Raw genomic sequence first — 27522 nt, 5'->3', positions numbered from 1 at the left:
CCGTGGCGTCGGGGAAGCCTGCTCGTCTCGCACCCCGGAGTCCCGGGTTCGCTTTCCACCCAGACCGAAATGTACCATATTTTCTTTTAAAGGCCGATAATTCACTTTGCTTGCAGGAACCTCCGTGAAATGTGAGGTTAATCCGAGCATTGTTTGACGTGTTTTTACTCTTGGCGGCGTCGGCCATTTTTGGTACTATCTTTCGGTCATTCCGACAGATTTTCGCATAATGGTGCATATAATGCTTTCCAATTAAAATAAACACCCTAAACGCCTATCGCAGAGCAGTCAATTAAGATCCTCCCCCCCCCCCCCCAAAAAAAAAAAAAAAAAAAAAAAAGAAATCCTGCTCGCCTTCAATGCTACCGTCGAAGCCTCACCCGGCCTACAAAACAGCGCTCTTCTCTTTGACGCTAGAAAAGGTTGGCAAAGCAACCGTAGTGAAAACAGCGCTAAAGGCACTGACGAGCGGGAGGACGACACTTTAGCAGTGCAAAGTGGCTTCAGGCGCCGCATTTGCACAGAGGAAACTGGGCTGCAGCAGCAGAACTCGTGGCGGTGCCGCTTGCACGGCACCGAGCGGTGACTTCACCGCGAGACAGGGAAGCAGGCAGCGCAAATGCCTGCCTTGTCTTCCTCCTCGTCGAGCTCAGAGACGACGACCGTGAACAGGTCCTGACTCGTCGCCAGTGAAGCTATCGGCGCCTTGCTACACGCCCCTCCTGTGGATCGCATGGTTGGGAAAGAAAAGCAGCATTGCAACGCAGGAAGCCGTGTCTGTAGCCGAACGCCCAGCCAACGACAAAAGTAGTACTACGTAAAACTGTTGACGCTGCGTGAGGGAACCCGCTAACGTTTCGGAGAAAACATTGTGTGCGGCTTCGGGAAAGTACCGTCTGAGTAGCGTGGCAGTTCAGGACATCGGGATAAACAGCGCGAAAACAGTTGAGACACGGGGAAAAAAAAAAGTATTCACGGGACGAACACGCATTTGCCTTCTGTGCATCTTTCCAGAGTATACCGCCAGTTTTCTAACTGGCAGCACAAGATGCATTACGACTATGATGAACTAGTCCAGGTTTCTCCACTTCAGAGAGAGATAGAGAGATTTTAATAGAAACAGAAAAATAGCACGTCATCTGAAAAACTTTAGATGAGGTGCATGCTATGATCGCCATACAACAAATCCGCTGCACACACAGTGAAGTCTGCCTTTAAATCGTCGCGCTTAATGTTCCTACGCTTTCAACGCCAGGCTGCTGTCATCCGCGAAGCATAAGCAATGGCGCGTCTCATTTTCCTATATGTCGTTGTAATCGATTGACTACGGCGGTACTGGTAGAAGTAAGCATTTCTTCAAGCACAATGCTAATCCTTATGTGATTTACACGTGCATAAACTATAATATGCTTTATATTAACTCTAAGAAGTACAGTTCAGAATTCCAGGACTTCAGAAAAAGTCAGATATATCATCGTCTGCAATAAAACAATTGAGCTTACTCCTGTTGTACGAGAGATAGAGTATATAGTCACGTACAGGTCTATAATACGGACGGATCGGCTACATCGACCAGTTGTGGCGGTGCTGTGTTTATACCGACGAGAGGAGTAACACTGCGATTCAAGACGTCACTTGTCACGACGTCCACGACTGCAGAGCTTCCCGCTCTGCGCAGCGCACTTCAATTTATTGACGCAGAGAGTCCTGGTACACGGGCCGTGTTTACCGACTTGAGACCGGCTTTACACAGCATGCAGTCAGCTCTCCGACGTGGAGCTCACGAAAAGCTAACGTAGGAAATTGTCACCAGGACGTCAAAGAGAAAGGCCACGAAATTATTTTCCAGTGGCTCCCTGGCCGCGTGCGTGCGTGAGCTCACCGTGTACTTCCTGCCCCCCCCCCCCCTCCTCTTTCTATATCATCTTTCTATTCCCTCTTTCCCGCCCCTGCAGAGTAGGGTAGCCAATGAGTACTACTAAGTGGTTCATTTGGAAAAGGAAAGGTTGGCGCTATCTTCTGCAGCCTTTGAGGGAGCACGGCTCAGCGCCAGCGGGGAGAGGAAAGTGGGAGAAAACATTTCCGGTTAGCATCCCTGCCTTCTCTCCATCTCCCATATTAACTCTAACGTATATGTGGTGGTGGTGGAAAACACTTATTTAATGTTTTAGCCTTATATACAACCTACGAATGGGTCGGCTCTAGATCTCGTAGGGTGGCCGTGAGCTTGTGACCGTCGGCGACTCTCAAAGCCCAGCCCACCAGCTGCTTTTGCGCAGCCATGTGTCGAAGCGTTCTAACCACTCTTTTGCAAATTAAACATCTCAATATCAAGTTTTTTCTTCATAGATCGCTGGACGACAAACATGTTTAGCCGCTATTTCCGCACTATTTTTTTTTCTTCTTCTTCAACCGTCTTTAGTTGACAGGTCCCTGATTCGAAACATTTGCTGAACTATTTTAATTCACTTTTTGCCTATAGGAATGCTCCTCTTGACATTCTCTTTCGAGCGATGCGCGCCTTTCTTTCAGGTCTCGACGTACGCGCCTTTTGACAGCGTCATTACTTACGGCACCATGGCCTGCTAAAGAGAAAAAAAAAAATCTTTTTTTTTTTTTTCCCGCAGCAGTAGCAGGGACAGCCCCAATATGAGGTCAAGCACTGTTAAACACAGTGTCCAGCCTACAATTCAGCTGGAAACGAGGCACACATGCGCCTTTGAGCATCACAATTAACCCAGCTGCCACCACCACTGGAAGAAAGGATGACATCTTGGCTAAAGTTCTCATCCTATGAGGAAATCGGAGATTAGGAGAAGACGAAAAAGAACATTGGTAAAAGTGCTACTTTTTCCTAGGCTTATCATGTTTATAAGTGTCGTTTCTCGCCCGCTTAATTCGTCGTGCTTCGCAAACGACTTTTTTTACCTGCTGCAAAATTATGTCGTATAAGGTCGGCACAGAGAGACTTTACACGCACAACTGTATAGTTGACAGGTCACTTTTGCGGCAATTTCGCGTGTATTCGCGGGCTACTTTCAAGCTCGGAAAAACACTTTTATGTAGCCCGTACTGAGCAACAAAAAGCTGTATCGGGAGCTTTTCATTGACGCTTTTCATCTAATTATAATATTTGATAAGTTGATTTATTAAGACGAATTACGTAATTAGGCGGAATGCAAAAAAAATAATCTGAGTAACTCCAAGCGACGGCAAACAACATAACCTTGGTTCTGTCCACCTACGTGGCATTTGCATATATTTAAATCTTGGTGCATGATAGTTGGGACACCCTGCATACGTCAAGCTTGCCAGCACACTATACGGCCGCGAAGCAGGCGAAGTGTGTAGCCTCAGGGTCTTGGAATTATGCGGATGCACGTGGATTGACAGGCTGTGCATCAAGCAGCCAGTCTCTCGTCGAAGCAGCCTTGTTTTAGAGCTTTACTAGAATCCCCCAGCGGGAGGGGCATACGGCGCTTCGAGGTTGCAGGGCCCAGCGCAGACGTCAGCGACTGTATACAGCGTTATATACGCTGCAGACAGGAGGACTCCAGTCATTTTTCTGTGGCCGCGGCCCCACTCAACAAACGGGCCAGACAGCGGCGAGAAAATGGGAGTGGGAAAGAGGGAGGCCAGCACGGGGTAAAGCGGAAGACTTGAACGGCGTCAAAACAGAAACGGCGAAGGAGGGAGAGTGGGCTCGACCGAGCGAATGTAGATCACGCAAAGGAGCGCGCCAGAAACGAGTCTCGAGCGGCGCTCTCCCCTGCAGACTGTGCGACGACGTCCGCTTATAGCCCGTAGCGAAAACACACCTTCCGCGGTCTGCGGCCTGTCTGGTCGTTATCATCGCAGCTAGACGCGCACGGAGGCGCACGAGGTTTTCCTCGGAGCATGACCGCGAGTGCGCGCGCAGTCTCCCGAGCAACGGCACCGTTTCGCTGACTGCCTGAAACGTACAGTCAGTGAGAACCTGACTTGATCTAAAGGACGCCTGGCGTGAATGTGCGCATGAAGCTCATTGCGTTTCCTGCGGCGCGTTCACGACAGCCGTCATTCAGAACAAGTCAAGCATGGGCTTCAAGTTATGATGCATTCCTGAATATACGGGGGCTTTGGTGAAGGGCGATCCAGTTCTTACGAACGGTATAGCGCTAAGAACCCGGCCCCTGGACTCCGTAATGAGGATCGTTCGGCAATGAGTTCGACAATGAGGATCGTTCGACATTCTCGAGAGCACGCAACGCAGTGTCAGTGGCACGCGCGGTGTGGGCGTTTCTCGCCGACCGCCCTTGCAATCGCGCGCATCGCTGCGTCGGCGCTCGCCAAACCTGCCCAAGGTGCGCTTGTGCAGCCTGCTCCCGTGACTCGGACGACCCACAACGACCGGGCGGGCGTCGGACGAGTGCGCCGGGCGGCGCCGACAATAACAACAAGCGCGCCAGGCAACAGCAACAAGACCCTCTGTGCATCGCACCGAGCGCGCTCTCGACGCCACACGACGCGCGTTTATATTTAGGGCGTGCTCGCGTTTCTGTCGCGCCGCACTTGCCGAATGAAAGAGCGCGCGCGCTTTCTCGGCCAGCGCTCACTGCGCTACGGCGAGGCGAAAGGATATCGCTGACAGCTACGGAAAGAAGAGCACTCGTCGGGGGCCCCCATTCACAAAGCCATTGGATCGTAAGTTCTCGCTTGCCATTGGTTGGCCGCGTTCGCTGATATTCCCAGCATCGCCGCTAGCTGGCATCTTCTTTAACGAACGATTTTGCGCAAGAAAGTGTGTTTGTGAATGCGTGCCCGGGGCTGGAATAATGTAACGATTCTATCACAATTCTTTTATTTTTCGTGCTTCGTCAGTGGTGCGAGCGGCGCTCCCGCCTACGTTATTACCATGATTGGCCGGTCATGAACGGTGCGGTAATGAATATATATTAAAAACAAAAAAAGGGAATATAATCGAACGAAAGAAATCGCTACGTCATATCGGGCATTGGGGGCGCATTCGCAGATATCTCTTACGCGAGAATTGTTCGTAAGAGAAGATTTCAGCCAATCCTGACGCTGGACATATCATTAGGGAAGGCGTCCAACCAACGGAAAACAATGCTTACGATCGAAAGGCTTTCCGAATTCACCCTCTGATGCGCTGCAAGATCCGCGACGCTGGACACTGCCAAGCCCCGCCTGGCGACACCCCTCCATTTCATCCGTATTTGACAATACTAAACATTCTACGGGGAAAAAAATTGATACGACGCCGGCCTGGTAACACCTCCACGAAAGCTATACCCAGTTCAACAGATTAAACCTCTTGCACACCTGCATTACGTGGAGACCTGACGAAAGTTCACTACAGCCACAGAGCTTATATAGTCCCCATCGACGTTGTTGCGCGCGCGACATTCTTATGGGATAATTTCTAACGAGAGCCATGCCATTCTGTGGACAAATTTCGTTTCGGCGCACGTGCGACCAGCTCGACCTGCTATACAACGGGCGCGATTGGCTGCCAAGGCCACAGGACACAGGAGCTCTCTACCCGTGACATCAGGACGGCTGGCTAGGCAACTTGTCGTTCGCGCGCACGCACACACAGCTACACAGACATCAGCTGGCTCGTCATGTGTCTTCAGCAGCGGTGCAGTTGTTCACAATCCGTTCGCATTGTATGTGGGACGACGACAACGCGGTCACTTCTTTCTTCCCACAAAATTTTTTCGGCACAGATTTCATGAAGTTCAACAGCACTTAATAATAAAAACAACTGAGAGTGCGTATCGTTTCTTAACCTGTTACTTACTTAACCTGTAACCTGTTTACTTAACATGTCTTAGCCACGCCATAAGCAAGAGCCGCACCTTTCTTCGTTTGTTTCTGGCACGTTTGGAGAATTATTTAGTACTCTCAATATGAAACCTTTCCAATACCCTTCAATAAGGATATGACTCAGCGTGATATACGTCGCGCGCGTATATTAATTATTCCGCAAGGTTCATTGACAAAGGAAAGTTGGGGGTCATCAGCGGCAACAAACGCTTCGAACAGACTAACAACATTCTGCAGCGACCAGTTCAGACGCGCCCGTGCCGTATACCCTCGCGGAGCAGACGGCATAGCATGTAAATAACACGCGGCATGTATACGTGCCACACCATGCGTGCGACGCGGAGGCGTGTATTAAGCCCTGACGAACAGGTGCGATGCGTGGTACACGTCGAGATTATCTCATCCGCTTTCCACTTATCAGCGCTGCAATCTTCGCGATGAAACACGACCCCGACACCAGCTGCCTTTCGCGCACGGTGTAAGATATATACTTACACCGTGATTTCACGTGAAGTCCCCCGCATAAGTCATCTGTGAGGCCCCATCGCATCTGGCGCTGATCCTGCGTGGGCTTGCCTAAACGGGATTTGAAAGGTCAGCCTCGTAAACATACCTCTTGGCTGTGACGGGCGAATAAAGAACGAACGAGAGCGAGAAACGGAGCTCACGGGAAGCATCCACGGACAAAACAAGTCGTCAACAGATTTCAGCTGTCCATCGGCGCTTCTGGCTGACATCACAGCAGTCGTGCCCTTCTATTGTCGTGTCTCCTGGAAAGTGCTCGTATCTGCAGCAAGCGCTATGCAACAAGAACACTTATAGCAGCTCGAAGGCAGGGAAGCCCTCGTGGTGCGCTGTTGGCGTTCCGATCCTGAAAATGCGCGTCCTGCTCGCAGCCATTACGCCCGCCTTCTCTTCTGCTACTGCGAATACCTCTTGTTGTTCACATTCTTATGTCTTTTGTCTTCCTTTTGACGTGATCCCTGGATGCTCTATCCAAATCACAACAGCATTGACCACTATACAGTTGATATAAACGAATTTATGATTTCTGCCACTTGTCCTAGGAGGTGTTGATGCGCCCTGCCCAGCGCCCCTCCCCCCTCCATCCCCGGTGAAGTGGGCGAACCCCCAGAAGAAAATTGCTGGCTACGCCACTGGGGCCCCCCTTTGGTTTCGTTGCAAGCCGGAGACGTGTATTAACAAGCACCGGCACTGTCGCCTTCGCCTGCCAAAGAAATGATTTGTTTCGGACCTATAAGACTCCTTGCAACGCAGGCTGACACATCCAGCCGACAAGAACAAGCTGTTTCGAAACCGCGGCTCGATCCAATGCACCTTGGCCCGGATAATGTCGCGATTCTATTCCAATGCTATTCCTTTTTGGCGCTTCGTCACTGACCTGAACAAAGCTCCGCCTGCGTTATCAATGGGATCAGCCGGCCGTGAACGCTGGTTGATAAGACCATGGCATAGAATCGAGCGGAACGAATCCCACAACATACCGGCCCCGGACACTTTTTTTTTCGTTCATAATGTTATGTAACGCGACGTCCCGGCAATACGAGTACATTTACTCGTGCTTTTCTGGTTTTTCAAGACAAATCTTAAACAGGGTGCTCGCTCGACTGGATCTCGACCGACCGCTCACCAGGCGTTGGGCCGCTGTTTCGCAGGAGTGAAAAGGTCACCCGTCACCAGTGACAGCGAGCCAGAAAAGGCGGCCGCCTCCCTTCCACGAGAGACTCCGAAACCTGATCGCTGGCGTGCACCTTGATGGTCCGCGCAGCTGCGCGCCGTCGCTCTCGCACAGCTGTGCCCTACGGGCTGCACCGCCGAAGCGAAGGAGGCCGAAAGACCTCCTTCCACGAGCTCCGCGGCGGCGGCCAGAACAATGCGCTGGCTGCTGCGACGTGCCACGTGCCCACGAAAAAGAAAAAAAAAAAAAAGGAACCCGGCGCAGGGGGCGGGGGGGAATTCTTACGCGCGAATACAACTCGTTCTATAGCTTGATTTGAGAGCGTGCAATGCGCTTGCTGCGATGCGTACGCATTGATGCAGTATGGCGTCTGCTAAACGAAAGACGCATACGAAAGATCGTTTCTGGTTTGCGACCCCTGCAGCGCAGAATCCCCGCAGTTAACGGTTATCTTGCTGGCCACGTTCCCGGTTAATCGGGACGATATACCCCCCCCCCCCCCCCCCCCCCCCCCCGTCGTCGTCGTTGCAGAAGAGCACTGCCGGCATTCCCCACAAGCAGGAACCAACATCCCCTCGCACAAATTTAATATACGCGACTTCGACCCCGGAATTGAAACCAAGGAACGCCGTCTAACGCAAAAAAGAAAAAAGAAATCTAAGAGTTGAATTCTTAAATCCTCAGCTGCAAACACTTACATCATTTGATATTCGAAAAGTATATACACTGCATAGTAGGGCTGCCTTAATTGTGCGATTCCGGGGGCTGCATTCCTTAAGCTTTGCGTTCGTAAGTGATATTTGCCACTGACCGATCGCCTTCGCTAATAATATGTCCACCATCAGAATTGGCTAGAATTTGCTCTGCCGAAGAATACTATTTTTGTGAATACGCCCATGTTCCGCACGCGTGCGCATTTTGCGCGATTAATTGCACAACACTGCATCGAATGAGGATTGTGCTAAAGCTGCTGTATCTACTCAAAATAGAGCACATGTTGGTAAAGTCCTCTAGCCGACACAGGAACTCGCTGGCGTACGAACGGGATTTTGATGTGTCTATATCTCGATTATGCCGGCGGACGCGAGCCTGACCGACAGCACGGACACTTTGAAGAAATGTGTAGATTTTCGTTAGTAAACTCACCTCGCCAATGGCAGACCACCTCCGCTAGTGATATGTCAAGTGTGGGGGATTGGGTAAAGTTTTCTCTTACGAATAATTCTAGCGTAAGAGCTTTTTTTTTTGTTAATACGGGCCGTGATCCCCATACGCGTTGCTCACAGTTTGAGAAGGCACAAAATGCAACAGTCTCGCATTTCTTAATCTCATCGCTCCTTCGGTGAAGCCGACTTCCTGTTGGAAACACAGGAGACCATGAACCGCATGCAGCGCAGAAGGAATCGCCGCGAAACAGGAGCCTCCACGTTTTGAGAGAGAAAATGACTTGAACGAATGGTAATGCGACCTCTATCACCATGGGGTAGATAACAAGATTCTACCCCCCCCCCCCCCTTTTTTTTTTTTCTGATGCGGTTGTAACTCCTACTTATCGGCGGCTTTTGAAAATTCGCCTCTATACACTGAAATCTCCGCAACAGACAAACTAATTCAAGAAGATAACAGTACAGCAGATTTTAATTGTGTCGGCGAGATAACACTAGTACAGCAGATTTTAATTGTGTCGGCGAGCAAGGCCCGTTGGTGGGCGGTATACATATATAGAAATGACCGTGCACTGACATAACACGCAAGGCCGGCAACCCGCAACAGCTGCTGCTTCGTGTACATGAACAGTACATATGACGAGACAATGCGCCGCTCCGGCTTCCAACGCCCGCGAAAACAGTGAGCGCCAGTGTATGCTGTTTCTTGCCTGTTACGAGGGGGCTTCTCCACAGAAGCCGCGAAGCACGAGGAGAGGCGATAGCTGCCGCGGTACGCATACGCCGACGGACGGAACCTCCGTGCCAGCGTCAACTGCGCCCTATATACACGGGGTGATCATCTTTTAGTTTTACGTAATTTTGAAAAATCTCTTGATGCGGATAACATAATTGTTGCCCTTGAGCTGAATTATTCAAAGAGGCGGACATTATACTGGCACGTGAAATCGAAGCACAGATTCAATTAATTAACAAAAGTACGCTAATTAACTTCTTATTTATTTACTTTACCGCACGAATGGCAATTTACAAATTGTAGCCGGTGAGCTTGTATAGGACGTATCCGCTTGAAGTGAATTTACAGGATGACTAAACAAGGTAGTCATTGCTACTATAATGTGTTTCAGCTACCAATTCCAAACGCAGTTACCACCGCTTGACACAAAGATTCTCACCTCTGCTGCATATATCGGACCAACTGTGGCGTATTTCACAGTGGGTCCGATATGTGTTTTATAGCATAGCAACCTTGAATTCTCGTGTGCAAACTACGTTCCTGCCGCTCCTAGCTGAGACCAATTAGTGCCACTGACTACCTTGTTTAGTCAGTTATGTTACTAACCTTTTCGTTACCAACTGCAGTTATACCAAGGTAGCAAATGGTGTGACATAAGGTAGTAACTACTCCGACCTTTTTTTTTTTTTTTTTTTTTTGTAGACGATGGGGTTCAACTGCCGTTGGCATTTTTATACTCATGCACGAACGCATTACACCCGCTTAATGCCGCACGATCGCGCGAAGACGCAATTTGATCTGACTTATCCCACGTATAAAGCCGACCGCAAAAGATCTCGAAGCACGGAATTCGCGAAAAAGGTATCAATTTCCTCACGAATTCGCCACACAATGTAGTTAGTGGTCGTACGGCGAAGTATCCACTGCAACTTTCGATTCGATGGCGGATGCTTTGGCTGCTAAGAAATTTCGCATTTTCAGGGATGCCGTGCATACTCCGAAAAACTATTACGGCATACGGAGTTGAAGCACGTGGACGGCCTGTCAGAGTTAACCCACACCAGGTGATTTTGGCCGTACACTAAAATTTCAATAGAACCACGAAACATCGGCACATCGTCCAGAATACCGGGACAGATTGCGTTCCGCGACAATCGACGTTATTCCAGGGCCTCTGCAAAAACACCCGATTTTTTTCGTCTCCTCGATCATCCCCGCAGTCGTTTGACATTCGTCACAATCAAGCCTCTTGCGCGACATCCACTTCACGCGGAACAAGAGGTCCCACATATTACCCACAAATGTTAGCGCACGAATACACGGACAATGAAAAAAAAAAAAAAAAATGCGTTGATTGTGAGGACGAGCGTTTTTCTGCGGGCGTCGCGCTTCCCCTAGACGGTATATATATATATATATATATATATATATATATATATATATATATATATATATATATACATATATATATATATATATATATATATATATATAGGTGATGATGAATATCAGTTCAGGCGGTGTTAGTCTTGCAGCGTCATTGGCGGTATTTCCCCACCCTTATACCACATTATTATACATATGATTCTGACTTGCAGCATTAACAAACTGGCACTCTACATGAATTTTCATCACTTGGCTGGGCAGCCCGCCATCTTCAAGATACCCAAGAAGCAGGCACGTCACCTCGCGTTTCCGCCGAGCTTAGAGCGCTTCATTCATTTGAATCTGAGGTACGATGGGTAGCTGCGAGTCTGTTGCGTTGACGCTTCGCTGGAATCACACACCTAAGGCGCCAGCGTTATAGTTAGATAGAGAGAGTACTCCCAGCTGCAACCCAAATTTACTTGGAAGCTCCGACTATATTATCGCGCCTCCCAGCATATTATACCCGCATCGCGAGGGCCAGACAGTTCGCGATTTCAGGCCACATGTGGCTAACATATGCGCTCTGGAAAAAAGAGGTCAACAAATTGCGTCGAGAATGGCGCTGTGCGAAATTCCGCAGCGCCGGATGGAAGGGACACATATTCGGCGAGTTCCAGTTTTTCCGAAACTGCCGAATATGTGGAAACGCCGAACGCTGCGGAACAACCTCCAGCGAGGCCGAAACAATGTTCAAATGTGGTATTGTTGGGCGCGCACATCCACACACACGCAGACAAACCGACAGACACACGGAGCGTTTCCCACTCACTTGTCCCGTCCTTTGCGCTGTTCCCTTCAAACATTTTGCTCACTGACGAGCCAGGATTCATAACTTAGATGTTATAAGTTAATGAAATCGTATCGCAACAGCATACATATGGTTGACTATGAAGGACGCCGTAGTGGAGGGCTCCGGAAAAATGTCGACCACCTGGCCAGGGTTGTTTACTCAAAGCACGGTACACGCTATAGCGTTTTTGCATACCGCCCCCTTTGGAATGCGGCCGCCGCGGCCCGCAATCAAACACGCGTGCCCGTGCTCAGCGGCGAAACGACACATTACAGTATATATGTAGTCTATAGATAAGTATAGCCACATCCACTGCGCCACCACGCCTGGTTTCTACATATAGATGCTACAGGAACGATGTGTGAACGTTACCTGCTGCTCCGTTCCCACTCCCCACCCCATTTCCTTTAATACGGCCGGTTTTTTCTTCACCGGTGTGACACCATTAAAAAAACGTTCGCACGTTCTATCAGTACTTCGCAGACAGCTCGTTCCGCTCGGAGAGCGCACGGGTCAGAGGTACGCGCTTCCGAGCGGCCGGCTCCCATGGCTTTTTAAGGCGACAGCGTTAAGGGCTCCGTGTCGCAGAAAATCCGCTTGGCCTCCCGTGAGCGAAAATTGCCGTATACATTCTATACGACACTAATAAAGCTCTTCCATCACTAAAGAATTGCTCACACCTTGTCTTACATTCTTTACAAAGTTATTCCCCTTGAGAATAACAGCCCACAAACAAACGTCATGAAACAAAACACCGACAGCGCATGCCTATTTTGTTAAATATTCTCACAGACTGATATATTAAGAGTGAGAAACAATAATAGGAGATCAGCCCAAGCAAAAGGCCGCGCTTCTACCAGAAAGCTCGCCTTCGTGTTTAGCGGTAAACATTGCCGTTACATAAGCTGCAGTTGCCGGGACTCTTAAAGGCGAAGCTTAAGCGTCCTCCAAATTTTTTGAATTCGTATCAGGAGACGCCCTCGTGGTAACAAACGCGTGTCTCGACAGCTTCACTGATAGGAGTGTTTAGTTCTGCTCAGTGGCAAATGCTCCACGCAACAGCCGCCCTTTATTATACAGGGTAACGGTATCATGTGTACCTCCCATTTATTGTCTTGTTCTGTAACTGTTGAATGCGCACGGCGCAGCTCGAGCATGTGTAAGTTGACGGGTAGACGTGCAAAACATTTCCAGGGATATGTCGCAAGCGTAGTTAAAAAATTAATTGTAAGACAAGGAGTGACGGAGAGCCCCCGCGCGCGCGAGAGAGAGAGAAACTAATTGTGCGATGTCCTCAGAAAACGGCGGGGAAATAAAGACGTGCAGATCCTGATAGCCACGTGGAAATCTAGGCAGTTGTCGAAACGCGGAAAGTCGGTGGCTGCTGCATAAATCACGCATTCTAGGGACAGGGAGACTTCTTATTCAAGCATGCACACACGCACGCAAACACGCAAACACACACACACACACACACACACACACACACACACACACACACACACACACACACACACACACACACACACGCACACGCACACACACACTAGCGTGCGAGCTGCTGCATCTTTTTTTTTTTTTGCGAGCAGCTGCAATAAATATTAGGACATAAATATGATCCTCCTCTTGTCTTTTCCTATACTATACAGCTGCTATACCTTTTACATTAGCTGTAAGACATTTTCGTCACTTTAGGTGATCCCTATTTCTTTGCTACCAGATAAGGCACTGAATCCGAAACGACTGAGAAAGCTGACAAAGTGCGAGATCTACTTCTGCCAACGGCCTGTGCTGCCCCAGGCATAATATCCGTCCAACGTCTTGTTGGGTGCCGAGACCAGGGTTGCAAGCCATAGGAGGCTTGAATACGATTCTCTGCTCTACCTCCCCAATCTCTATAATTCTGCGCTCACAAAAGACAGTTTAGACAACGTTCCTTCGCGTTCCGTCGCTTTCGGTTCTGGCGATTCGACACCCCTGGCTACGCGCCCGCAAGAAAAAAATGTGTCACGTGTTCGCAAGAGCGCGCCATACACGTGGTTCGCTGAAAGAAAAAAAAAAAAAAAAAAAACGCGCGCCGCGCGTATTACGTTGGAGATGACGCGGACCCCGTTCTCTTCGTCTTCCCAACCATTCCTGTCCAGGCTATAACAAACAAGATAAGCAAACAGCGAGGGCAGGGCGCCACATTTTCTCGCATGACCGTTACCCAAGCACGCACGAGGACATCACTGTTGGCAGCAGAGGTCGGGAAAAAAAAAAAAAAAAAAGCCAAGCGCCCTCACTCCATCGAAGATCATTCGGCGCCGGAGACGACCGCGGCGGTGAAGGAGGAAGGAAACGGCCTCGGCGATTAGCGCTTATCTCCGCCCCTCCATAGCGCGAGCGCCGCTCTCTTATCTCTCATTTCGCGGTCGGATGCAACGCGCCGCGTCAACAGACGGACGACAGTGGTGGGCGCGTTGCCCGCGCCCGAGAGGAAAACCGGAAGCGGTTGCATCGGCCAAAACAGTCCGCGCAAGAGTTGCCTACATTTCGTTTCGGGGCCGCGCCACTATACGGAAGAATTACTACTACGACCGCTATCGGCGCGCGCGCGAACCGCAGCTGCAACCGGGACTGCAACGGCGCGCCAGAGCGCTTCTCAATGGAGTATACATACCCCGTCGACCCGCAAGGTGATTCGCGCGCTTCTTCGCTCACCCCAGAAATGGTTCAGCGTGAGACGAGACGGGAAGAGGCGCACGAAACCCGACACTGGCTTGCTTCACACGCCGAAATATGCCGCTTCTGTTGCCGCGATATTCTGGATGGATGTTTCGTGGATGGATGTTTCGTGGATTTTATTGTGGATGGAAACTCATGGATGTTTCTAACCCGCTTCCTCAAAGCTCCAGCAATCGTTTGTCCGAAGGTCGCCCCATTGTGTCAAGTTCATTCGTGCGACAACTATTGCAGCAACGCTCAGATATATATATATATATATATATATATATATATATATATATACCTTGAAAAGCTCTACCTGCGTGATATAGACGCCGTGAGCGGCGAAGCTCTACTTAGTATATAGTACATATACACGCGCTAGCTGACCGCAACCACCGTGACCGCCTGCGCAAATACGTGAAGCCGCCGGCATGCTCTGGACTGCAGAGTGCCACGTATACGTTCGCAACTGCGGAAACCAGTAATGGGAGCGTGTTTAGAGCACTGTGAAATGTTTCCGCTACGCAGTCATTTCCTTCGCGTGGGCGATAGTAGGACCCTTTTCAGCAATGGGAGGTAAATTTACACCGGAGATACCGGTTTAAGCTGTCAGTTGGACGGAATGTCGCCTAACTTCCTCCACACGCACCTGTCCCGCGTCGTGGCAAAAATGCAGGGGGCTTTAATATAAACGAGCACAATAAACTGGTGCTGCTCGTTCTCAGTGGTGACAACAATGGACACTTTGAAAGGCCTACTAATCGAAGTATACGACTTATGCAATCTTGAAAACTTACAATGATGAAACGTACTAACTGAGCAGCAAAGCGGCAAACTGCACTAAAATAGGTTCCAGAGTTGATACGGATGCATCGTACATCGTACCGGCTCGACTCTAGACCATTTTCGGAAACGAAGATCCTTGGATCATGGCCGTATGCGGCCGTATGCGTCGATGGCACAGGAAGCCACGAAAGCGTTGTTACAATACCTCAAGTCGATAGGCCTTGGCGACCGTTCGTAAACTCTGTGCAAAGCTTCAAATGTGCGCGAAACTGTGCTCTCTCTATCTCCTCTCTCTTTTCATCCCTATACCCCCTTCCCCCAGTGCAGGGTAGCAAACCGGACGTGCGTCTGGTTAACCTCCCTGCCTTCCCTCTCTACTATTTCTCTCTCTCTCTCTCTCTCTCTAGAGCCCGACTAAAATTATGAAATAGCAACAAATACACTATAGACTTGTCTTTCTGCTTCCTTGCTACCTGCACTTAGTCCCCCGGTTATCACAAACATTTCCATGAGATACTTAAGTAAACGCAATTTCTAAGCGACATTCGAAAGCGGTCTGCCCGTAGATGACCAGGAAATGTGGCACTAAAAATTATGCTGCTTTGCAGTTTTGCTTTCTTGCAAGCCGTAATCGCTAGTGAAAATTCTAATCAGAGGCCGAATTCATTGAAGATTTTCGTTGGTAATTGACATGCGCAACCCGCCATCCACATTCTCTAATGATATGTCCAGCATCTGGATTGGCTGACATTTGCTTTTACGAATAATTCGTAAGAGCTTTTTTTTTTTGTGTGTGTGTGTGTGTGTGAATACGGGCTCAGGACCCGTAAGGAGGCCAATATAGCAAACAGGGCCAGGATATTGTAGCGATTCAATTCTAATTCTTTCCCTTTCCGCGCTTTGTCACTGGCCCGAGCTAAAGCCCTTATATATAGGGGCTTTAGCCCGAGCAGCGCTCCTACGTTATCAGTCAACCTGATCGGCCGGTCGTGAGCGGCGGATGATAAGAAAGGTATAAGATCGAGCGAAAAGAGTTGTTACATTACATCGGTCCAGCACGAACGAAAAGCTTTGTGAGAACGACAAAGCGGCCTGCGCGGTTTGATCATATGGTTTGATTTCGACTACGCCGTTAACGGTAAAGGTATACGGCGTCTGTCAAAAGGAAAAGAAGCCACTGTGCGCACTCTGACTATACTGACGCACCGCGACAAGGAATGCCGTGGAATATAATCGTTACATTACCGCGGACCTAGGCGTCTATAGTCGGACTCCTGTTGAACTTTCTCTATAGTGGAAATCTTTGGACAAGAGGGGACTTTGGACAAGAGGGGATGATGCCCCGTGACACCAAGCAGCTTTGAGCAGTAGCAACTTCGTCTGCAGTGTACTGAGTCTCACTTTGATATAAGGTCCCTAAAATCATTTGGATAGTTCGTCTAGTGACTCTACTTTCGAACGGTCTTCGACATTACGAGCAGCGAAATTTTGGGCTACCTGCCGAAGAAGGTGCGGCTCGCAAGCAGAAGCATTGCGACTCTCACTTAAAATAAAATTATAAAGGCTAAAAAGCTCCTAGGATTTTACAAAGTGGGTGTATGCAGAAGCTACGCGGTCGATCGACATTCTCGAGCGGGAACACCGTGTATATATGCCAGACTAATGCCAGAACGTTTTCCAAAACGAAAAGAGCACTCAAATGCGTGGCACTAACGTCGTTTCCGTTGCCTTTCGTTTGACGTCATCGTCGGCAGAAAGTTGCCGACACGTACCGACGAAAAGTGCCTGGGCTGTATACGAATACACCCACTGCCAGATCTGACGTAGAGCAACGGCGAAGCGAAATGTGTCAACGCGCACGCCTGGCATGAGGTGACGAATGAAAAGTGAAGCAATGCACAAAGGTCGAAAAATACGCAAAACTTTTTAGCTGAAAAAAAAAAATAATAATAAGCATGGCAAGCTACGTCACTTTTAAACTTTCCTCGCTGACTGAAATGTTCGCAGACGGTGACCAACGTGTGGAGACAAAGAGTTTGCAGGGGAAGTTCGAAAAAGCGACAGCCAGCGCACATAAGACTCGCACAATATTTCGCGCGATTGCAGTAAACATTGGTGGCAGCACGCGAGCAACCATGCTTAGGAGGGCCACGGCTTCTGCCTATTCCTCGTCTGCTAACTCCGTTCACTTCGCTTCTGGTTGACGACTGAATGATGATGTTTTGTATTGGCATTCCCTTCGAAACGGGACGGCGACAAACATTCACCTAGCCTGTTTGAGCTAATCAGGTATTATGTACATCTATTCCACTCTACCATTTTTTCTATCTCTCCGGTATTTTGTCACACTTCATTAAAAGCTCTGTAATTGCCTATGCATGTCGCGACTCCGGTTCTATCAACATCTTCCCTGCTTTTCATCTCTTGTTTATTTCGACTGCGAAACGGTTAATGGTTCCATTCGATTTGAATCCTATAGCGCTTATAGAAAGGCGGACGCCTTCCAGAAGCGGCATTCCGTTATGATCTGCTGAGTCGTTTCCAGACTCCCGCGGCAGTAGACACATGCCTCATCCTGCATGTTGCGCGAATATCTACTCCGGTATGTTTTGGTCCTTAGGCAAACGGCTCGAGCATCAAATAGCAAGGCACTGCCCTTTGTGTTATCCGTACAGATTTTTCCCTTCTAATTTCTTTCTTCTCATTCTTGTAAATCTCCACGGTCCTTTCTGTTTCCATTCTTTGCATCCAGTTCACTGTCTGCTGTTCGTCTATTTACACTTTCAATTACCCTGTACACTTGGTTGCCAACTTTCTTGACCTCTTCCCCTCCATTCTGTGTCCACGCTAGTGCGGTACAGATATTTGTGCACTTTATGGCCGCCCATTGCTTTTCATCCATGCTTCCGAGTCTTTCTTCAAAACTAATTTCGCTCTGCGCTTCTCTGACTTTAACGGAGGCCTGGACCTAAATGTCACCCTGACTGCCTCATCGGTGTTCTTACCGTGGGCGCCCAATGCCAACCGGCCCACGGACATTTGGTTAACAACCAACAGCGGCAAGATCTCGGATTTTAAGAGCAAAATTGCATTTGCGAACGTTAGCGCTGGCACCATTACTGCTTTCCGAACTCCTCGCGCCCCCTCATATTTAATGGAAGCCCCAATGTGCTCTAAGTTTCATTATAGCTGCATTCCGCTCCCCCTTCATTCTCAGATTATATTGGTGGATGTTCGAGTAGGTCTTTACTTCGTTTATGTATACGCCCAGGTATTTATGACTTGCTGTTGAATTGACACCACGTCACCACTCGTCTCTTCACGAAACGCACCGCAACCTCGTCAAGCTGCTCGAGCTTTTAGTCCCGTACTCCTCCTATTCAGAGGAAATAAAGTTGATTGATTGATTGATTGACCACCCCATTCATTACTCAACCAGCGTGGCGAGACGAGGTTGTTGGTGGTTCATGATGGACAACGGGCATAGCGCACGCAGGTGCGTCGTCCTGGCCACGTACTCCTCCAAGCTACCGCGAGCGTCAATTAAAAGTGTTTTCCTTTATACCCACCTCTAAAATTTGGGATACAACCTGACATTACGTGGTGTCTTTTTTTTTTTTTCGCCATGCGAGTCGTAAACTTAAAAGCTTAACCTCTAACTCTCGCAGGTAAAATGGGTACCCGCCGTGTGTATCCAATGCTTATTACAAGCAGCATATCATTCATTCACACTGAGGCTTGCCAATGACTGTCCCGCCTTTTTTCCCGCTTACCCGTTGCGCCACGAACTGCAGAGTGGGCGAGCGCCAAACATAATACTGATATTGTTCACGCCCATCAACGCACGCATATTGACAGATGAGGCGGGAATAAAAGAGAGAAAACGCTTGACAACGTTCCCACCCCGTGTACACAGGAGGCAGCGGCGGGGAGTTATACGACGGGCGACAAATCGCGCGCCTACACGAAAACCGCGGAACATTTAACTTGTCGCGTATATGAACCTAACATCACGCGTAGTAAATATAAACAATATATATGCGCAGAAAACTACTGCCGGTGACAATTATTAAAAAAAAAAAAACGAGTACTATCGTATACGTAAATACACATTATTCTCGGTTTCCCTTGCAACGTCTTCGCATAAGTAAATAAGTAAATAAATAAATAAATAAATAACGATACGTGGCACACACAGAAGCGGAAAAATTGTTTAGGTACGGAAGAAAGGATGATTAACCGTCAAGCCGACAAGATGACTGATTGACTACGCGCACATCGTGTCACATTTCGTTGCGATAAAGCTGAACTACATGAAAAACAATGCAATGGTGGCTACGACAAAACTTGTTTGCTTTTATTTTTAATGTACGTTTGTCGGATTTCATTTAGCAATAAATGTCATCTTTCGCGTCATCGAACCCACCGCGCGACAGTGCGCTGAGAATAAACCGACATCGTCGTATATACGAATGGGCAAGCAGAAAGGTTCGACCGCACGTGGGGTTCAACAAGACGTGTTCGTTTCAACATGTGTTTGTGTTCCACTGGCTTGAACGCTTATACCTCCCAGCAACGCGATGGTTCTCCACGTGAGACGCAGGATTCGCAAAGCTCTGTTCGCTCACGAAGCAAGAAAAGGCTGGTTAGGCGCACATTATAGTGCGCTTGATCAGCCTACTTCGCACAAACAGCTCGAGAACACACAGGGAATTAAATGTGTTTTCTAACTGAACACAGCTGCTAATATCCTCCCTCCCCCCTCCCCCAGAAAAAAAGAACAGGAATAAATGAAATGAAATAAATACATATAAATAAACTCAATGATCAACAATGCCGAAGGCGATCAACATGCAACATGATCAAGTTTTGTTTCAGCTTCCGAGACTGCGTGCGCAGGTGAGCGGCGAACAACCATTCGTCTCCGCATGCGGTCTCCCGTGCTTTTGCGTTCATGAGTAAAAATCGCATATGCCTCAAAAAAGCAGCTCACTGCAGCGCATGCAATAAGCGCCGTCTGCGGCAACAACGAGACCGAGCCCCGTCTTGCGTATGCCGTCTCACACAGCACGAACGTAAATCAACGAGCAAAGCGCGTGTGGTCTACGCAGCAGATGCCCCCCCCCCCCCCCCCCCCCCCTCTCTACCTCGCCGGTGACGACCACTCGGCATTTGATTTACGCAGGTGCGGCCGAAAGGCAAATAGCTAAGTTTCTAAAGCATGAGAGAGATATATATGACTTGGCTGCGAAAACGATCGGAGGCCAGCAACACATGACACGCCGGCATTTGAGCACGTGTCCACCGGAAACGACTAGATGAGCAAAGAGTACTTTAAATGGGAAAAAGAAAAGAACGAAGCGAAGAAGACGAAGAAAATGCTGTAGTGCCGTTCGGCGTTCTTCACAGTCGGGTAACCACGACTAGACAAGTTTCGCCAACGTGGACACGTTAGAATGACCTGCCGCCACAGGCTGAAATCCAGGACTCGTGTACGCAAGTTGCTTTCTGCAAAGCCAATCGCTTTCTTTCGTGTTGCACTTTTTTGTAATCGCAACGACTTTTTGAACATTAGAACACTGCTCCAAGTTGGCACTATATTATAGAAAGCCTTGGACACGGCGTAGACTTACCATCTTCGAACTTGGTCGAGTTCCACTGTCGTTGGCTGCATAACGAGATGTCCGTAACACAACGCGAACCACAGCAGAAACACACACACGCCACTCAGCCGAACGAGGAAGACGCGGCACCGGCGCAATCAAAAGCACCGGCAGAGAGGTGCAAGCGCCACTCGAAACGTCAGTTCACGAGGTCGTCGGCTAACGTTAGCAGGCAGGTCCTCCCGTAGTTCCTCGACTCGTTCCAAAAGCGGTAGCCAGCGCTACGTCCGAGCGCGCGAAATTACAACAGCGAAAAAACACAGCGTGGTCCACCGTAGGCAGAAAAAGAAAACTCGGGGCACGGCACGGAGCGGACGAAAAGAAGAGGCGACCGCCGAGAATGGACTACGACCGCGCAGGCAGCCGCGCTGGCGGTGAGCGAAGAAGCCACGAGGGAGCACGCAAACACGCACGCACGCCTTCGGTCTGCCGACTGGGCGCCGAACGAACGGTGCGGCGACGCGTAGCGCGCGTGCAGGGAGCGAGCGGGGAAGAGGACTCCCTCGGGGGACGCCGCTTTGGCGGCGGGGGAAGCCCGTTGTCGTCACGGCACGTCACAAGGCTACGTTCCTGACGTAACCTTTCCAAGGTGACTCCGAAGGCGCTGCCGCGGCGCTCTACTGGAAGTGGGGGGAGTCGCACCCGCTCGCAACGCGCACGCCGGGCTGCGTTACGGCACTTCCTACTGCGCGTGTGTGTGCAACGTGCCGTGTGGCAGAGGATCGCGCGTGCGGGTGGTTACGTGGCGGTTGCCCCCGCGCTCGGCCACAGTCAGCTGGTACGTACGCCCCTTCTTCCGCAGCCGCGAGAGGTTAGGCCTAAGCAGACGACGCACCAGACTCGCCGCCGCCGTCGTCTGCTCGAGACGCGCCTCTCGAGGGGGGCCGGCCTCCCGCGTCACATTCCACCACGGCAGCGAAGCAGCCAAAGTTTTGTTGGGGTGGGTTTCCTGCCCACGTCTGTCCGTGCGCAGTGCATGCCGCTGCGTGCTACGTGTGTGCGCGCTTGTCTGCGAGCGCCGTCGTGAGTTTTCAGTTTGCGGAAAGCGGAGGGGGGGGGGAACACCCTCGGCGCCGGACAGATACGGAGGAAAAAAAGAAATAAAAATCCGAAAGAAAAAAACGCCGACTTTGAAGCAACAGCTGGTTCTTTATGGCAGCCTCCGCGCCTCTCGCGCCATCTCGTGGCGGAGACTGCAAATGCCGAGTGGCTGCGGCTAGTAGCCTGTTTTAAGTTCTGGCGGAGTGTCTCTCGCTCACGTATCTCTGTTTTTCTTTTTTGGTCGAGTTTGATGCTACGATGATTTGTCTGACCTGAACAACAACTTACTTCATAAGCGCTCACATTCTTTAACGCCCACTTCTGTATGAGCGAATATTAGTAAAAAGGACCGCGGGCGAAGTATTGAACATCTGTCTTCTTTCATTTAATTTTGTGCTATCCACATTACTGAGAACTCCGGGCCAACTGCAATTTCACTATTCAGATACATGTACAACGAAGAAATCTTTTTATGAGAGAACCGCTGGACCGTTTTGAACTAAATTTGTTTTGCTTGAGAGAGAAAGTTAAATTCTAGTGACTCTAAGACGGACAATTTTGATATAGAGCTTGCAATTCTTTTTTAATTCCCGAAAACGGGCAAGTCGCAAAAAAAAGAGAAAAAAAAAATGAAGCACGAAGTTTACAAATCTATAACTCTGCACCCAAAACACATATCGTATTTCTATATGCTGCATCTATTAGAGATTCTTAAGCGGACTAATTTCATATTGGAAATTACAGCTTATGTGGAGGCGCTACAATATTAACGAAGGTTTTGCAAAAGCCCTGCTCACAAATTAGTGGTATAATTTACAGCGGTGTATATATAATACGACAATTTTGTCCGCCTTAAATGTCTTAATATGGTCCGTTCACAGAATCGCGATATCGTTATTTATTCATGACTTACAGAGATGAAAATTCGGTACATAAGTTCCGATTTTGCAATTTTCAGCAATTATTCAATTATTATAAAAAGAATATGACGCCCTAACTAAAAAATCTGCTTCCTACAGTCGCTGGATTTTAACTTTTCTCTTTTAAACGTGACAAACATTAAAATCGGTGCAACTGTTGCCGCAAAACACGATTTCTCCGTTTCCCGTGTACAGTCGACTCCCGTTAATTCGAGCCTTGGCGGACCGTACAATTTGGTCGAATTATCCGGACGGTCGAATGAACAAACGGCGGCAAAATGAATGAATTCCAGCCGTGTTTTATTACTTCAAGAAGTCTGTTATCGTCGACAGACTACTTGAATACAGTATTAAAATAACCAAATACATGTATTCGTCGAATCAGTGGCCGACAGAGCTCAACACTAAAGAATTCTAAATCAGGAGACGCAAGCCGCTTGCGTCCCCTAATCTAAAAACATCTATTGTCTGATTCGTCTGAAAAAAAAAAAAAAAAAAAATCGGCTGATCTGCCACGGCTTGGATAATCAGCTGTTTTGACAATAAATTTGATATATATTGGGGGTAGTATGATATATATATTGATAGCATGGATCGATATATATATATATATATATATATATATATATATCGATCCATACTACCCATACATGGATCAACGCGATGCTTGGCAGAGCGACAAAGACGACGATGAAGACGCTGGCTCTTGGGCCTGATCGGACATCTCTTGCCCTAGCCTCCTCTGTATATATGTTGTAAATATATCCTTCGCCTCCACCTCGCTTCCGTGACACTTTGGTGGAGGTGCGGGGTAGACAGCGTTCGAGGCGCCGAGGACCAGCGCCAGCGGGTAACGGGCGACGTGGCCGAGTACGGTGACAAGTAAAACATATCGGTCGATCGTCAGGGGTTCTTCAGGTGTCTCGCGTACTTACGCCCACATCCGACGCCGGTTTTTCTGGCCTGGCATGTACCGTTCTGTGCTCCGCTACGTCGCTGCTTGTGAACGCTGCCAACGCCGCAAGCGCCCTTCAGCGCTGCCTGCAGGCCAGCTACAACCTATTGACATCCCTGCAGAGCCATTCTTCCGCGTCGGCCTTGACCTTCTAGGCCCTTTCCCTACGTCCATCTCGGGAAACAAATGGGTTGCGGTCGCGACAGACTACGCCACGCGCTTCGCAATCACCAGGGCTTTGCCGACAAGCTGTTCTACAGACGTCGCTGACTTTCTCCTACACGACGTAATTCTACATTTTGGCGCCCCTCGGCAGCTCCTCACCGATCGCGGGAGGTGCTTCCTATCAAGAGTGGTAGATGACATCCTTCGTGCCTTCTCCATTGAACATAAGCTCACCACTGCTTATCATCCGCAGACGAATGGATTGACCGAGCGCCTGAACCGAACGCTAACCGAGATGCTGGCCATGTATGTTTCATCAGATCACCGTGACTGGGACTGCACGTTACCATTTGTTACCTTTGCGTACAATTCCTCGCGACATGACACCGCTGGATATTCACCGTTTGATGCGCTGTTTGGCCGACATCCTGCGTTGCCCTTCGAGACTCTCCTTCCTTCGGCTCCTCACTCGCCTACTGAATACGCCAGTGACGTCGCAGCTCGAGCCTGTGCAGCTCGTCAACTTGCCCACGATCGACTTTCTGCTTCGCAAGCAGCCCAGAAGTCCCGTTACGACAGCCGACACAGAAGCGTGCACTTCACGCCTGGCTCTGTGGTCCTCCTCAGGTCGCCATGCCGCCGCATTGGCCTATCAGAGATCCTCCTCTCACGTAACAAGGTTCTTCAAGGTTCCTACAAGGTTCTTCGTCAACTCGGTGACGTAAATTCTGAAATTGTACTCCTGGATCCTGCTTCTTCGACCTCATCGCTGCCAACTGAAGTCGTTCATGTTTCCCGGCTGAAGCCATACTGCTCTTCTAGCTCCTCGACTTCATAACAAGCGCCAGGACGGCGCTTCAGCCACCGAAAAGTGATGTTACGGAGCGATCCATACATGGATCAACGCGATGCTTGGCAGAGCGACAAAGACGACGATAACGACGCTGGCTCTTGGGCCGGATCGGACATCTCTTGCCCTAGCCTCCTCTGTACATTATATATATATATATATATATATATATATATTTCTTTAATTGAATCAGTAAAGTACAAGTAATTTCCCCTATGATGTCCTTGGTGTCATTTTTGGCTTCTTATGATTAACAAAAATCGGGCCCCTCGGTTCCCTTTCTCGTTCATATATATATATATATATATATATATATATATATATATATATATATCTTGCAAAGTTTATGTTTATGCACAGTGAAGACCATTGATGTCATGTAATATTTATACTACACCACGCCGACGCTATGCTGAAGTGCAAACACCAAATCAGGCGGATGCACAGCGTGAAAAGACGGAATGGCAGCATGACGACTGCGACATATGACCGCGAATGTATACGAAGACGACGGATATCACGATGGCACGAAGACGATAGAACGACAACGACAGCATGATGATAATGGGATGGCGATGCTGGAATATATGCTTATAAACGCCGACGAACGCCAAAGCCCAGTAAAAAAGGCAATCAATGTTTGGCTTTAAAAAGAACAGGACCAGAGCTCCGAGTTCCGCTGCAGCGTCCTCCGGCGTGTGCGTAACACTGGTGTAATTAGTTCACAGGTGTGTAGCTCGCTGTTTAACAGCCGGCTATGACGTAGCTATGCGATATCTTCCTTCCATCACACCTGAGAGGTGCTGAAGCCTTTTCCTGTTCGCGTTTCATTCCGGGTTGGTAGCATACGTAAAAAAGATAAAAAAAAAAAAAAAAAAAAAAAACAGCACCGGCCAACTTTGCATGAAATATAGTTCGCAACGTTAACAGCAGCGCATTAAATCATTCGCTTGTTCCGTGGTGAAATGTCTGCAGTGACAGCTGCGCTGCACTCGTATTTTAACAATTCAGGACCTACATGCACTAACAGGCGTATATACGACGTCAAACCCACATTCGCTTTGTTGTTCTCATTTATGCACGCTTCTAAATGAATGGGTTGCGTTTCCTATATACGAAATGTGTTTGTGACGTTTCCCGCCACCCTTGCCATTCATCATCGCTAAATGATTCCGTCGTATAGCTACATGTTCACCCAGATGGTCATGTATATGATAGGCGCACACTGACAACTGCGTTATTATAGGCCATGTTGGCGCTTGTTGGCCACGCCATAGTTCTTTCGGCAGCTCTTAATCTATCGCATTCTTGGCATTCAGTGGCTATGGCGTTTTGCTGCTCGAGCACGAGGTCGCAAGTGCGATTCCCTTTCACGGCCGCCGCATCCCGATGGGAGATGTCGGAACGTGAAACAATAGTCAACCGCCATACACCGTCGCCCAGAGAGTGAAAACCCGTCTATTACTAATGATAATTAACTACGTTGCGCAAATTATGACCAAACGCGTCCAGCCGTCTAATTACGTCTCGCGCACTTAACCTCCACATATAATTGCGGCACGTATACAAAGAATTCTGTCCCGACGAGGTGCGGTGGCAGTCGCTCACTGTTTTGTGCTAACCGATCTCGCATCGCGCGCGCGGCGGAGACATTTCGCTGCGTTCGGCGGTTCATTTTGCGAGCCGACTTTATTTAGTGTCGCGTACGGGGGAGTTTATGGAAGTACGGATACAATCGTAGCCAACTAGCGCACAAATACACAGAAGGACTGAAAGATGAAGAGACACATAAGCCTGTCGGCCCTTGTGTGCTATAGCTGGCGAATGGCTACTATATGATGGATGCACTCGTCCATGCAGTCATTCGTTTTATTAAGCAGATAAAAGCAAAGACACCGAAACGAGCCTGTAGTGAAGGTATTGCGCAACAGCCAGTGCCATGTCCTGCCCAGCCATGGCAGCAACTTTAGTGTGCACACTTATATAGCGCGCATTATTTTATCAATGAGGGAGGTCCTTCATCCTGCCGGGGACATAAATATAGGCTTATGATTGATGATGATTTTGTCGATGTGGTTTAAAGTCCAAAAGCAACATCTGGGCTGCGAGGCAGTAGCTGGACGCTTCGAATTCTACAAGGAAGGCCTTGACAACACCTTAAGGAATTATATCTTGCTTTTTTCTTTCACATCGTTCTTTATTTTTCTGCTCTGCCTCTATCGCAGCATCCACGGATGTAGACAGGCCGTAGCGTATTTTTTCCAATAGTAGAGCTACTGTCACAACAGAAATCTCTTTACGCGCGTCATTAATCCTCCAGATCCTATGCAAATAATCACCGAAGCGGTCACGGTCTTATATTTCCTCGTCGATTAATTTTCCCGAGCCTCTCCTTGAGCCAAGTCACGTTTTATGTTTGTAACATGTTCAATCCAGATCAATGGCGTGCTTATTACGTACTGAGGTCGCTAATACGTCATTTCGTATGCGACAGATGTGGAGATATCCACAACGGAAATATCGTTTGAGGCCTGGTTCCAAGTATTCACAAGGGGCTCCGAAGGATGTCATACACCGAGCCGATTGGCATAATATTCTCCCCACTGTCCCTCCTCTCATCACCAGCGGCAACATTGCTCGCTCCAACTGGTCAGCCTGCAGTGCAGGCTCGTTGACCTTCATAGGAAGGCGGCTAACAGCGTTCATCGAATGTAAGATGTTTGGCCGTGAGTTGAAGGGGATTACGGATCATGTCAGCGTTTCCGTCACGTTCTTTTCCTTATTC

At 48.9% G+C, this 27522-nt stretch overlaps 1 protein-coding gene across 3 annotated transcripts in view; it reads right to left on the bottom strand.

The window, feature by feature from the left end:
* The window catches only part of LOC119436890 (dual 3',5'-cyclic-AMP and -GMP phosphodiesterase 11-like), a 526778-nt gene that overhangs the window by 200982 nt on the left and 298274 nt on the right, over window positions 1-27522 (bottom strand). Inside the window, exon 1 of one of the 3 annotated variants that reach the window (XM_049660074.1) lies at window positions 20777-20883. The exons of the other annotated variants lie outside the window; for them this stretch is intronic. Coding sequence (XP_049516031.1) covers window positions 20777-20779 — 3 coding nt within the window. The 5' untranslated portion in view covers window positions 20780-20883. Of the gene's footprint in view, window positions 1-20776; window positions 20884-27522 lie in introns of those variants that run through there. 3 annotated transcript variants of the gene reach the window in all.

This window comes from Dermacentor silvarum, chromosome 1, assembly GCF_013339745.2.
Source record: "Dermacentor silvarum isolate Dsil-2018 chromosome 1, BIME_Dsil_1.4, whole genome shotgun sequence".
Lineage (NCBI taxonomy): Eukaryota > Metazoa > Arthropoda > Arachnida > Ixodida > Ixodidae > Dermacentor > Dermacentor silvarum.
The sequence above is the reverse complement of the archived record's forward strand: the minus strand, read 5'-3'. Positions and strand labels throughout refer to the sequence as shown.